Source organism: Lagenorhynchus albirostris, chromosome 6 (genome assembly GCF_949774975.1).
Source record: "Lagenorhynchus albirostris chromosome 6, mLagAlb1.1, whole genome shotgun sequence".
NCBI lineage: Eukaryota > Metazoa > Chordata > Mammalia > Artiodactyla > Delphinidae > Lagenorhynchus > Lagenorhynchus albirostris.
The window spans coordinates 26,750,749-26,765,352 of NC_083100.1; the positions used below are offsets into that span (position 1 = coordinate 26,750,749).

Here is a 14,604-nt window from a genome sequence, read left to right on the forward strand (position 1 = left end):
TTCTGTATATAAAATTAGGTTACAGAGTAAGCTTCTGTAACAACGTAACTCACAAATATAATGGCTTTATAAAGATACATAATGCTTCAAAAATAAAGAGTGAGTACATGCTGGTAGAGCAACTTGGTTGAACAGGGTCATTCAGGGACTCAGGTTCCTTCTGTCTTGCTTCTTTGACATACTCTCAGGTATGTTGACTGCACTGTTGGACAGGGTTGTAGTCTTCTCATTTGTGCTCTCGGGAAGTGCGAAGAGAAGTGTGGTATAGTTTGTCTTTAAGTTGGATGTGACTTGGAAGTTGCACTACTTTGTTTCACACTCCATTAGCCCAAACTTAGCCACATGAGTATAGCATGAGTACTCTCCATGTGTAGGAGTGAAAGCTGAGTAATACTGTCTTTCACTGAGAAGTTGTATGCGTAGCTAAAACTGCGGTAGGGTTGGAGTCTTGAAAAGAAGAGGAAAATGGGTACTGGAAGAGTATGCAGTATCTGCTACTTTGTCTTTTCTCTCTTGGTTTGCTTCTTGCTGAAGTAAATTCGTTAGTACTTTTTGATATTAATCTCTGAACATTTAAACTCTCTTTGTATTTGTATGTCTCAAAATACTTTTATACTACCCTCACTCTTCAATGATATTTTAGGTTGATAGAGAATTCTGATTTGATAGTTATTTTCCCTTAGGCCTTTAAAGATAGTATTTCATTGTTTTCTTTATAATGATGAGCAGTTTACTATCAATGTAATTGTTTTTCCTATGTAAGTACTCTGTCCTTTCTAGCTGGTAACTTAAAATTTTTCTTGTTTATTTGATTTTCTACATTTTTTAAACTAACATGTGTTTAATTATGGATTTATCTTTCTTTATCTTGTTTTCAGAGTACACCTTTTTAACTGTACAATTTGCTGAATTTTGACAAATATATAGTTGTGTAAACATCACCATGATCTCCCCCTCTTAATTATTGAACTGCTGTTTTCCAGGAAAGGACAAAAAGTGCTTATTTTATAGGGAATTTGACAAAAATAAGCTAACTTTCTCGCACATTGATTTGCAAGTTCTGTCAGATGTTCATGTTGAGATGTCCTGATAGAGTTAGAAATATGAGATTTGGAGAAGGCAGGTTTATAAGAAGATGTAGATGTAGAAATGGCAATTAAAGCTATGCTATTATATTATAGCAATTTTTAAAATAAAATTTATTCATCTCTCTTTCCTTCCTTGTTTTCTACCTTTCCTCCTTCTTTCCTTCATTCTTTCCCTTCTTTCCTTTCACACACAGTTATTAGGTGCCTAATATGTGCTTAGGGTGTACAGTGATGAATAAATCAACAGAGTTCTTATATTTTTAGGGTTTAGTCTAATGGGGGAAAAAATTGAGCAAATGATTACAGAAATAAACACTGTTTTATTTCCCAGCAGGGGAAATTTAACATGGAATTTTCCTAGCTTAAGCATATATTGTTTCCTCCAAATTATAGGCTGTTTACTTGGAACTTGAAGTATATTTTCCCATAGAAGTAACAATATAAAGAGTCTTATGCAATCCCATAAGTCCTATTTAATCTAAATATTGCTAAATATCTCTTTCTATCTTTTTTTGACTGTTAATGCAATTTTTTATTGAAGTATAGTTGATTTTAGTATTGTGTTAGTTTCAGGTGTACAGCATAGTGATTTAGTATTTTTGCAGATTATATTCCATTACAGGTTATTACAAGATATTGGGTATAATTCCCTGTGTTATATAGTAAATCCTTGTTGCTTATCTATTTTATGTATAGTAGTTTGTATCTACTAATCCTATACCCCGAATCTGTCCCTCCCCACACCCTCTTCCCTGTGGTAACCATAGGTTTGTTTTCTATGTCTGTGAGTCTGTTTCTGTTTTGTATATACATTCATTTGTATTATTTTTTAGATTCTACATATAAGGGTTATCATATATATTTGTTTTTCACTTCACTAAGCATAATATTCTCTAGATTCATCTACATTTTTGCAAATGGCAATATTTCATTCTTTTTTATGGCTGAGTAGTATTCCATTGTGTATATATACATATATACATACATATATGTATATATACACTGCATCTTCTTTATTCAATCGTTTGTTGATGGGCTCTTGGGTTGCATCCATGTCTTGGCTATTGTAAATAATGCTTCTATGAACATTGGTGTGCATGTATCTTTTAAAATTAGTGGTTTTGCTTTTTATGGATATATACCCAGGAGTGTGATTGTTGGATCATATGGTAACTCTATTTTTAGTCTTTTAAGGAACCTCCATGCTGTTTTCCACAGTGGCTGCACCAATTTAGATTCCCACCAAAAGTGTACCAGGGCTCCCTTTTTTCCACATTCTCTCCAACACTTATTTGTTATTTATAGGCTTTTTGATGGTAACCATTCTGACAGGTGTGAGGTCATATTTCATTGTGGTTTTGATTTTCATTTCTCTAATAATTAGTGATGTTGAGCATCTTTTCATGTGCCTGTTAGCAATCTTTATGTCTTCTTTGGGAAAATGTCTATTCAAGTCTTCTGCCAATTTTTTGATTGGATTATTTGTTTGATATTGAGCTTTATGAGCTCTGTGTGTGTGTGTATTTATACACACATATATATATATTTTATTCAATATAGTTGATTTATAATGTGTTAGTTTCAGGTGTACAGCAAAGTGATTCAGTTATACATACATATATATCTAGTTTTTTCAGATTCTTTTTCCTTATAGGTTATTACAAAATATTCAGTATAGTTCCCTGTGCTATACAGTAGGTCCTTGTTGGTTATCTATTTTATATATAGTAATGTGTATATGTTAATCCTAAACTCTTAATTTATCCATCCCCCTCTTTCACCTTCGGTAACCATAAGTTTGTTTTCTATGTCTGCGGGTCTGTTTCTGTTTTGTATATAAGTTCATTTGTATCATTTTAATGAATGATAATGAAAAAATGCCATTTGCAGCAACATGGATGAACCTAGAGATTCTCATACTAAGTGAAGTAAGCCAAATATCATATGATATCACTTATATGTGGAATCTAAAAACAAAAAAAATTCTACCTTTGTTTTAGTGAGAAACTGTATTCTACATGGTGAAACTGTGGACATAATGGAGATAATATTATAAGGTTGATAGTGACTGGTCTGAAACGAAATAGCAGAGAAGGGAGGGAATTAGAGTCCTCAAACCATGTAGTTAGCCTAACCCCACCTAGGGTCTGCACATCCATAAAGATTAGTGAATTTTAAATTCTGTCTATCATGAGTTTATATTCTGGTAGGGGAGATAGAGCACGTAAATATCGTTGATTACAATATAATACAATATGTGGAATGATATGTGTTTTTAATAAGATATAGATGTGGCATAGAGAGAATGTTTCACTCTGTCATTAGGGGTTTGCAGGTCAGAGAATACATCAGTAAAGAGGTGATGCCTCAGTATGACTTTGGAGGATAAATAGTAGTTTGCTTAATGAACTTATGGAACTGGAAAAGGGATTCCTTAAATTTTGAAGGCATACAACATGATCTGTTTTAGGAATGACAAATTAGTATGTATTCAAAGGAGCAGAAACTTTGAGCTGTGCAGGGATGGGAGAGGAAGCTAGGAAGTCATGAATATTGTTTAATGCTTTGTAAAATTTTGTGGTGATGTCTGTAGGAAGGTGGATAGAAGCATAGATATAGAACCTTAGGCTTACCCATTCTGTCTGTTGGATTTGAGGCAACTGTGTTCAGGAATAGTTTCCTGATGGAAGTTTCCTATTCAGTTACTCTTTCTCCTTTTTAACTGTCTTCACCTGGGCCTTAAGTTGTAGTGATCTCCCAATCTTCTCAAGATCACCAGATAGTTTTCTTTGATGATTTTCTTTGAAAGATGTCACAAGTGTTTTTATAGCCAGTAGAGTTCTAAGAACAAATCAAGTTTAAAGCAATTTGGAAATTTCCAAGAAAGTGGGTTCCTAGTTGAAATGATAACTAAGTTTTATATTTGAATCTAGGCAGTCTGGTTCATTTTGCTTTGACTTGAGAAGGGGTATTTTAATATTCTCTGTGTTCTAAGCAATGCTTTATACTTGTTTAAACATTTTTTGAAGTTTGATTATATGTTTATATAATATCTATTTGTAATAAATTATTTTAAGGAAATAAATCTTTCCAGCAATAATTTATGTAGCCTTAAACATTTTTTCTTTGTTCCGGCTAGATGTGATTCTGGCCCTTTGTTCCCTTAAGAGTCATATTATGTTTATTTTATGGAAGATATCATTATAATTATGCTATCAAAATACAATATTTCTTTACTTTGATACCTTCTGCTTACCTTTCTTAGAAATTAATCAAGATGTTTAATTGCTTATTTATGTGCAGTTTAGTTGAGTTATTATTGTATTGAATAGGGAAAACAACACTTTTTTGCTCTAATACCTTCTTGAATTATTGTAATTAAAAAATTGAGAAGAGTGGTTTAATGCATTTTAAGTGAAACAGAACTTTTTATTTAATGTATCTTGAAAGGAAATAAGAAACCTTTCCTCTCAGTTAAATTAGAGATAAAGAAAGGGGAAAGAAATTGAGATGCTCTTTTATAAATAGCCTTTTTAAATAAGTGCTACTTTTGTGTCTCTGGTCGGAAAACATACAGTGTTTTAGTAGTGTAAAATAAGGGACAAATGACCTAAAACGTGTCATTTGCCCCTTCTTTGACACACTCCAGGTAGTCTAAATTTTGCTTAAATTCTTAGAAGAAAGCAGGTATTAGCAACATCCCTTCCTTGTTCTTGCAACAGCTTTGTCAACACACTACAACTGCCATATTTCTCTTTTTCTCTGCTCCAGCTTTTACTGAGACAACAGCTTCTTCTCACTTTCAGAAAAAAATTTATAATAGTTTTTCTTAGTTGGAGAGGCTGGCTATCCTATATTAAATGATTTCCCCTTTAGATTTCTTGTTATCCTATAATAGGGTCTTCCACATCTTAAATTGTACATTTTGTTTGTTTTAAAGTTTTCATTTAAGTTTTTGCTTAAAATTAGTTTTGATGACTTTATATAAATAATAAATATGTTGCTGATGAAACCGTGCACCTCAGATGAGACTTGAACCCATTGGCCGGGACTCAAACCCAGCCAGAGCCCAGACTGGGACTTGAACCCACGGGCTGGGACTCGAACCCAGCCAGAACCCAGATTAGGACTTGAATCCATGGGCTGGGACTCGAACCCAGCCAGAACCCAGATTAGGACTTGAACCCATGGGCTGGGACTCACACCTGGCCAGAACCCAGATTGGGGCTTGAATCCACGATCTTTTAATTGAGAGCACACTTGGTCTCAGGACTTAGTGAACCTCAGGTTCTTGATATCTCATTGCAGAAAGAATTCAGTGAGAGACAAAGTGATAGATAAGAAGTGGATTTATTTAGAGAGAAACACACTCCACAGACAGAGTGTGGGCCATCTCAGAAGGCAAGAGTCCCCAAAATACAGCGTGGTTAGTTTTTATGGGCTGGGTAATTTCATAGGCTAATGAGTGGGTGGATTATTCCAACTATTTCAGGGAAGGGGCAAAGATTTCCAGGAATAGGGCCACTGTCCACTTTTTGACCTTTTATGGTTGGCCTCAAAACTGTCATGGCGCTGGTGGGTGTGTCATTTAGCATGCTAATGTATTAAAAAGAGCTGTGATGAGGCTCAAGGTCCACTGGAAGTCGAGTATTCTACCATCTTGGACCTAGCTCGTTTTAACCAGTTTTTGTCATGTCCTATGGCTATGTCATTCTTTTAAAGGTTGTGCCCTTCCCCCTTACCTCCTGTTTCACTGAGGCAATTGTTTATTTTTTCACACTATGTCATCTCTATGAGGACCCTGGGAGTGGAGGTGGAGACCTCTCTAGTGTTATTATTGGGAATAGTTGTCTTCTCTGAGCAGCTGATTTGTTTTCATCTTCATCTATGCTAAGGTTTTCACTTCTTTCAGTTAACACAACTCATCCTTCTAAAAAAAATTTATGTCTTTGTTATTTACCTTATTTTATCTATCATTAGACTACTTACCTGATCTTTTAAAGAATTCAGATTAATTTAGTTATAATTAACAAACAAAACTGTAAAATATACATCACAGTGACCCAACACATGTATATTCTTTTCCTGATTTTTAAGAAGAGGAATTATTTCTGCAGTGTCTCCAGAGGATTTAATCTTCTTCCCTTTGTTCTCTATTCTAGGTTATGGCAGAGAAAAATCATGGGCCATTCTTACATTGTGAGAGTTTTGTCCAGGGCAACAGTTTAAGAGAACAAAATAGGTTATGAAGTTGACTATGAGTGTCTCCCCTGTTGAATCTTTAAAATATTATTCTTCAATGAATTAACTATAGCAGGCCTCCTACTTATAAAAAGGTAGTATTCTTATACTACCTTTTTGAAATTCAGAATCAATTTTTGCATAGAAGCAATATTGTAAGTAGGGATTATGAAATCAGGGTAATTCACAGAAGCCTGGCCCATAATATAAACTGTAATCAAACCAAATAGAATTATAATTAATTTAATATAGTAAAAACTTATATTCTTTTGTATATAGATACTTGTGAAAAACCTACTAGAGACTTGTACAAATTTGGGGTAGACATTTCAGATACTTTCAAGAGCTTTTGGATTGATGATACTGTCTGTCAAGTCTAATTTAATTTTTAAAATATCAAGTGAAACAGAAACTTCTTTTAAATATATTTCTTCAGATTTCTTGACAGCTGTATTTGTGCATTCTATGAAAACAGTCATTGAGATGGGGTCAACAGTTGGGTCCTTTTATCTTTGTAAAAGTTAGCAGAGCTGTTACAAGTATAGGTAAAAAAGAAAATGTTACTTTTACCAAGCATCATTTGTAATATATTACTGTAAATAATAAAATGTATGTTTAATACAATATCTGAATATGTTAATTCTAAAGTGATATATTCTCTAAATTATAGTGTAAACTAAGACTACTTATATATAACATATAATCTATAGGTGGTTTCCATCCTATGTAAAGTACTTATACATGATATAAGCTAGCCCACAGCAATTATTTAATTTGTCCCATCTTGAAATACTCTATGCTTATATTAATGTTTTAGTCTATTTTTCATTCCAAGAATATAATATTTTAGCCACATTAGGCATTTAATACCTTTCCAACTAGCCTGTAGGAACTTATTGACATTTTGCCCCAAAAAAAGTATGTATGTATGTATGTATATATATATATATATATATATATATATATATACACATATATTTAATAATAATATGTATTATTCTTTGCAGGGGGAAGTGTAGTAAAAGGGGTAGGAAGGGAAGAAATTTTATGACGAGAACTGTGAAACCATTAAGATCATATCTGTGTAATCCTTTTCCCCCTTTCTCTCCTGTCTTCATTACTTCTGAGGGATTAAGGGTGAGGACAGTTGGAGTGAAGAAGCTAGGGAATGTGGGGAAAGTTCAGCAAGCCAGTTGAGGAATGTGTATGTATGAATGGTAGGCAGGGAGTACAGAGGCAGCTAGATCCCTATTCATTTCTCCAGTTACTTACATTCCAGAAAATACTCCATCAAGGTTGAAAACCTGTGTCTTTATTAATAACTTGTCTGCTCTGTAAGCAATGAGAACTTTGGCCTAGAGAGTACTTTTTCTCAGTGGTGCAGTCCTGCCAACCCTGGCTGGCAGCAACAGGGTTGGAGTTCTTTAGAGTGCTCTGAAAGGAGTTAATATAAAGTTAGATAATTGTTTGGATGTTTGTAACTTTGATATTTTGATTTATGAAATTAGGAGTGCTTAAATGCAGAACTCAAGTGGAAATGCTAGTGACCAAAATATCAGAAGGTTATATCTGAAAATGTTCTAAATTTTAGTCAGAAATGTTCATATTCTGCATATAAGCCTTTTACTTTATTCTAAATGTATCATGCTTTTAATGCTAATAACTAAAACCAATAAGAAAAATAACTTCTTGTATGTAATTTATGACAATATTTTGCAAGCCTAACCCATCAAATATATGTTATTTTAGCCTCACATGTTTTAAATCAGTGACTTTTTTACAGTTAAACTGTACTTCCAAATGTCTATTTTCTGATTTCCAAGGAATAATAAAAAGCATGGTTCGAGAGCATTGTAATGTTAAAGTTGATCCAGCAGTCAATTTGTTTTCATTGCAACTCTTTAATTGCTATTTGTCTAGGGGATAGTGATCCTAGAAGAATGTCGACTTCCAAAAGACATTTTGAAAAAGCAAATCCAATTCGCAGACCAAGCTGTTTCATTAAACACTACAGGGAATCCCCAGATTCCTCAGGAGAGTCAAGATCCTTTACCAGAGCAAGATTTTGAAATGTCACCAAGTAGCCCAACACTACTTCTTCGCAATATAGAAAAACAGGTAATGTGAAGTAAGAGTAAAGTGTGAGTGGCATCAAAATGACTTTCAATTGATTTTATAAACTCTTCAAATAAACGTGTGTCTCTGCTTAAGATATTGGTTATTAAAGTTGGCCGTTTGACATTAAATACAATTAAAATATTTAGTATATATAGTCTCTATTATAATATTGATATAATTAAAGTTATTTAAATATAATATGTGGGACTTCCCCAGTGACGCAGTGGTTGAGACTCCATGCTGCCAATGTTGGGGGCCTGGGTTTGATCCCTGGTCAGGGAACTAGATCCCACATGCATGCCACAAGTGGGGAGCCCACGTGCCACAACTAAGGAGCCCGCCAGCTGCAGCTAAGACCCTACACAACCAAATAATAAATAAATTTTTAAAATATTAAAATAAATTAAATAAATAAATATAATATGTAAAGTGTTGGTACATAGCTATAGGGTGATAACTCATTTATACTAAGGTTGGAAAATCTTGTTTTCTAACAAAATAGCTTATCATTGGACTTTTCTCATGGGGAAAGAACAGTGGTACCACTTAATAGATCTGAATGGGGTGTTTGATTAATTTATTGATAGAAAGTTTTAGTGAAAGATAACATTATAATATAGATTCTTTCATTAAAAAATGATCATGGAAATAGAGAGTCTAATAAACTCCTAATAAATTACTTTGACTCCAAGCTTTTCCTGGTATTTAAATCCTCTTACGGATGACTCCAGAAGTTTAATTATTCTGTCCTATATTTATCCTTTGAAATCAAAACATTTTTTGCAAGATTAATATTGAAAATTTATTTCATGTTATTTATAAAATTTAAATGAAGAAGAGGTTACATATATAATAGCCAAAATATCAAATGTATAGAAATAGACAAGAAATATGAAGGTATTTTATAAAAAAATAAATATCAACTGCATTACATAAAATAAGAATAATTGAGTCATAACTTGTACTTGAATAGGAAAACACATCACTGCAAATCACAGTAAATTTATTAGCCCAATGTGAACTTAATAAAAAATAGCACTAAGACTTTTTTGAAAGCTGATTGTTGATACTAATATCTACAAAATAGTAAATGTGCAAAAACGTAGATACATTTAAAATACTGAATGTAATATAAATCAAATATTTTATTTGGTAAGCAGACTAATCAAAAAACTAAGGAAATAGAAAAAATATTAGCCATTTATTTTAATGTAGACTTTGGTGGCTCTTAAACAAACCTGGCTTTCTAAGAGTTTGTTAACTTGCAACCGGATTGAATCTGCCAGAATATACTCAGTTGGGACCACAGCTGCATGATTACATTATTCCAGTGGGTAATATGTATTCTCATCCCTGCCCACATTTAATTTTTCTGTTGTTGTTGTTGTAGTTGGTTTTTTTTCTGACATACATTGTGAAATAATATAGTACCAGATTACTACTGTCTTAATCCTGGTAAGTCAGAATGTGGAGTAACTTCTCCCACCCCATATTTGTTAAGTTTGCAATTGCCTAGAGTTTTTCTTAATTTTCCAATTTCCAATGCATTGTCAAAATACTATTATGAATATTTTATAATTCAGAAAGTTATTTTGTAATTATCTGGTGTTAAACTGTAATGCACTTTACCATATAAGTGGTGTTTTAAATCAATACTGTTTATATTCCTCTTCCCTCTTTTTTTCCCTCCCCTCATCCCTTAGGATCAGTACCTTTTCAGTTTGATCCTAGTTATTTCACACGAATAACATGAGCACTTGATCAGTAGACCTTTGACTCTTTTTACCTGTAGGTCACTACTTATCCTTTGGAAAGAGTTTTCTTGTATTTTTTTCTTTCTTTTTGTTTAATATTTATTTATTTTATTTATGTATTTAATTTATTTTTTTGGCTGTGTCGGGTCTTAGTTGCGGCTTGCAGGGTCTTCGTTGAGGCACGCAGGATCTCTCGATGTGGCACGCAGTCTCTTCCTTGCGGTGCTCGGGCTTCTCTCTAGTTGTGGCATGCGGTTTTTTTTTTTTCTGTAGTTGCAGGGCATGGGCTCCAGGGTGCATGGGCTCTGTAGTTGTGGCCCGTGGGCTCCAGAGTGCATGGGCTCTGTAGCTTGTGGCAGGTGGGCTCTCTCGTTGAGGTATGCGAGCTCAGTAGTTGTAGCACGTGGGCTCAGTTACCCCCCAACATGTGGGATCTTAGTTCCCCCACCAGGGATCGAACCCGCTTCCCCTGCATTGTAAGGCAGATTCTTTACCACTGGACCGCCAGGGAAGTCCCTCTTGTATTTTTTCTTTCTCCTTGGTAGCACCAGTTTGTTTGGTTGGACGTGAGTTCACATCAGAACTGGCTAGTTTGCCGGGCCCAGGGCAAAATGAAATCACACAGCCCTTTGTTAAAAAGTTTTAAGTTTTAAGCCAGTGACAGCAGAACATTAACCAAACATGGGATCCTTCTGAGTGCAGCCCCATGTTACTGCACAGGTTGCTCACCTATGAAGATGGCCTTGGGTATCATGTTCATTTTAAGTCCCATTGCTGACAGGAGTGTCAGAGGCTTTGGGAGGGAAAGGAACCAGGAGTTGTGAGAATACTAATGGCTCTAGACATGGAGAGGAAAAGGATGCAGAAAAGGGCAGCACAAATCACTTGTAGAGGTCATTTATAAATTACCTGTGAACGGGTAATGTGCTCTTGAAACACATGCTAATAATGTTTTTATAGGCCAATTAAAAATTAAGTTGTTTTCAAATACTCATTGAAGAAGACAGTCTAGGGGTGAGTAAATGGAAGAAGGGGTGGCAAGCCTGATATTACACATATTTTTTTAAAATATAATCTATTGGTATATAACTGTTTGCCTGCCGTAGTGGAACTTGAGTATAGATCAGGTAATCCTTTGACTTGATTAAATTTACTGTTAGAGGAATGTTTTGCTTACCAAACTTATTTATGTTCCTCAAAAACAACTAAAGAGTTGGCAGTTAAGCTATAAAGGCACTATTGGATTGTAGACTGATATGTGTTTTAAAAAATAACATTGATTCATAGTATTAATGCATACTTCCATTATTAGATAATATATTTTGTTCATAAATTGAAAGGTGACATTATTTTAGAACTTCAGATAATTTAAAATAAATTTCACACAGGTATATTTACATTAGAAACCTCATTATAAATAGCTAGTAAGTGTTTTGACTTTTAAAGTTGATTTTTTTTTTCAGAGTTCAAATTATGCCTCTCCTAATTTTACTTTTATATTCATTTTTACCGTGAATTTTCTATCCCAAATATGGACTCAAGTATATGAGGTTTTCTTGGGCAGGAGTGGGGTGGTTGTTAGGGTAAAGCTGGAGGTTGGTTGTGACGCTGTCACTCTGGACCAATTATTCACACATACTGATTAGCGACCTCCAATGGCTAAGAAGATTTTTAGATATTTTTGGAGGTGGAACAATGAGAAGAGTGTACTTTATAAATTTCTTTGTATGACCAAATTAATGAATACTTGATAGATGGATAAAGAGTGTATTGGTGATTTTGAAAACTAACTTTAATCTAAAAATGTATAATAATTTAAAAAATAAAGTCATTAGATATGTATTATTTTTCAAGAAAATAAGTGGTGAAAACATTTCAGGGTCTTCTTCATGGAAGACTTTTTGAAGAGTTCAAATATTATATTTAACTCTATCATATTCTCTAGTCTCATTTCTAATAGCATGTTATTTGTTTCATACAAATAGAGTTGCAAAAATAATTATTCCATATGCCCTCGTATTTTAGAATAGAATATCCTTCAGTTAATAAAACAGTGAAATATGTCTATATATTTTTAAAATATAGTCACACTATATTAAGTAAGAAAACCAGATTTTAGAAAATTGATGCAGCATAATTTACTTAAAAGGATGTGTGTGTGCATGTGTGCATACATTCATGCTCACATATATTCAAAATAAAAAGTTTTTTCTTGGGGTATGGATATATACCAAGATATTAGCAATGGTTTTCTCTGTGAAATATGATTACAGGTTATTTTCTTTTCATTTTTGAAACCTCTTCATACTTTCCCTTTTTTCTACAATGAACTACGATGGATTACATGTGTAATGAAAAATGTTGTTATCCTTTTGTAGAAGTGTACTCTTTTCCATTGATGTGGTTTATGCTTATTATAATTGTTGTATGTGACTGTTTTGAGAATAATATAATATTTATTGTATATTACAAATATCTTACATATAAGTTTGGGATAAGGGTCAATGAAAATTTGGGGTACCTGAAAAAACTGGTATATTCAAATTAGGAAAAATACTGAGAAGTAGTATGGTATAGGATTCAAGCCTAAGTTTGAATCCTAGCTCCATTTCTTACCAATTTTATAATCCATGATCGAGCTGCTTAATCTGTCTTTGCTTCAACTTCCTCATCTGTAATTGATTTTAATAATAGTAGTATCAGTAGTTCTAATATTATCTACTTTGCAAGTTGGTTGTAAAGATTAGAAATATTCTATGTTTAGTGCTTAGTATAGTACCTGGCACATAGTGAGCACTTAATAAATTATAGCTATGAGTTTGTTATTATTAATTTGGCTGCGTCAGAGAAAATATTTATGTAGATTCTATCAGCTGAGCTTAAATGTTATAGAGGATAGGATGAGTAGACAAAAGAACTGAAGCAAAAAATGATATGGAAAAAAAAGGGTACTTTAAAATGTAGATTTATTTATAATAATGGAAAAATCAGTAATGGTGTAAATTGTCTTTGTAGAGTAAAATATTTACTAAAACATAAACATTTACTTGTTTCATGAGAAGTTAAACTTTAATAGGCACCAAAGGTCTGAGATTTAGCCATATTCCTTGCTTAGCAGTAGTAAAAGATTTACTGTTTTCTTGCAGAGCGCACAGTTGACTGAGATCATCAGCAGTTTGATTGCCCCTCTCAACTTGTCCCCAATGTCATCACCCCTCTCCTCTAAATCCTGTAGCCGTAAATGTCTGGCTAATGGCATTTCCAGGAGGTAGGTGTCAGTGGGATAGTTTTGCTTCTAAATTTGGCTTTGCTTATTTTGTTTTTATTTTGTTTTGATCTTTTAAGTATTATAGCTTCTTTTTTCTTCTTAAGCATTATTAGAGTACAGTCAATAAATCATGGATACATTTTTAGATAACATCAAACTTTTATAACTAAGGGAACTATAAACCTGAGAATGAGGGATAAAGCTTTCCAGGAAGTTTCTAAATTTTTATAATGTTTCTAAAAATGAAAAACAGTGATACCATTTGCTACAGAAACGCCATATTTAATATACCTTCCATTTTATACATTTTATAGTCTTCAGCTCCATACTGCCCTTGCAATACATTTTAAGAGTGAAAGACCCTACATATAGTTTGGGCATGGAAGATTGATTGGTAGATATCATCCATAAAATTCAGCTTAAGTTTTACTCATGTTGTAAATGAGTCATTTTGGTGGGTATTTTTTGTTTTGTTTTTATTTTGGCCGCACTGCACAGCATGTGGAATCTTAGTTCCCTGACCAGGGATCGAACCCGCACCCCCTACATTAGGAGCAGGAAGTCTCACCCACTGGACCGCTAGGGAAGTTCCCCTAAAATGAGTCATTTTGTATCTCAACTTTTATAAGGTAAATTTTTTACTAAATGTAATTAATATAATAATTCCTATAATCCTTAGCAATTTATTATATCATGTTAGCAAAAAATATAGATATTATGAATCCTCTTTTGGGAACAACATTTGTTTTCTTTATTTTGCTTACATTTCTCTTTGAATCTTTCCTTTTAAAGATGCAGTTAGAATTTAAAAAGCTACTAGAATATTACTTTGTGTGTGCATCTAATTTTTTTTCAAATAAAATTGCAGTGAGGGCTTCTTTGCTTTAAGTACCATAAAAGGACTAAGTGTAATTTAGTATCAGAAATATTTATATTAATAATTATATGATTTATTATTGAATTAAAAAATAAAACAAGAAAGGAAGATTCATACCATGGTAAAAATTATGTGAAGTAGCTATCAGCTTCTTAATGAGACTAGTGGATATAAACTAAGTCTTAAAATAAAAATGCTGTTATTTTTATTTCTAATTTATTATTTTGAAAGTCTAATTTTTAATACTTTTACAGTTTT

At 33.1% G+C, this 14,604-nt stretch overlaps 1 protein-coding gene across 4 annotated transcripts in view; it reads left to right on the plus strand.

Moving 5' to 3' along the window:
* The window catches only part of KANSL1L (KAT8 regulatory NSL complex subunit 1 like), a 139,207-nt gene that overhangs the window by 54,471 nt on the left and 70,132 nt on the right, over positions 1-14,604 (plus strand). For all 4 annotated transcript variants that reach the window (XM_060152184.1, XM_060152187.1, XM_060152188.1 and 1 more), the window contains exons 4-5: positions 8,250-8,447; positions 13,348-13,469. In XM_060152184.1, the coding sequence (XP_060008167.1) occupies positions 8,250-8,447; positions 13,348-13,469 (320 nt within the window). The remainder of the gene's footprint in view (positions 1-8,249; positions 8,448-13,347; positions 13,470-14,604) is intronic.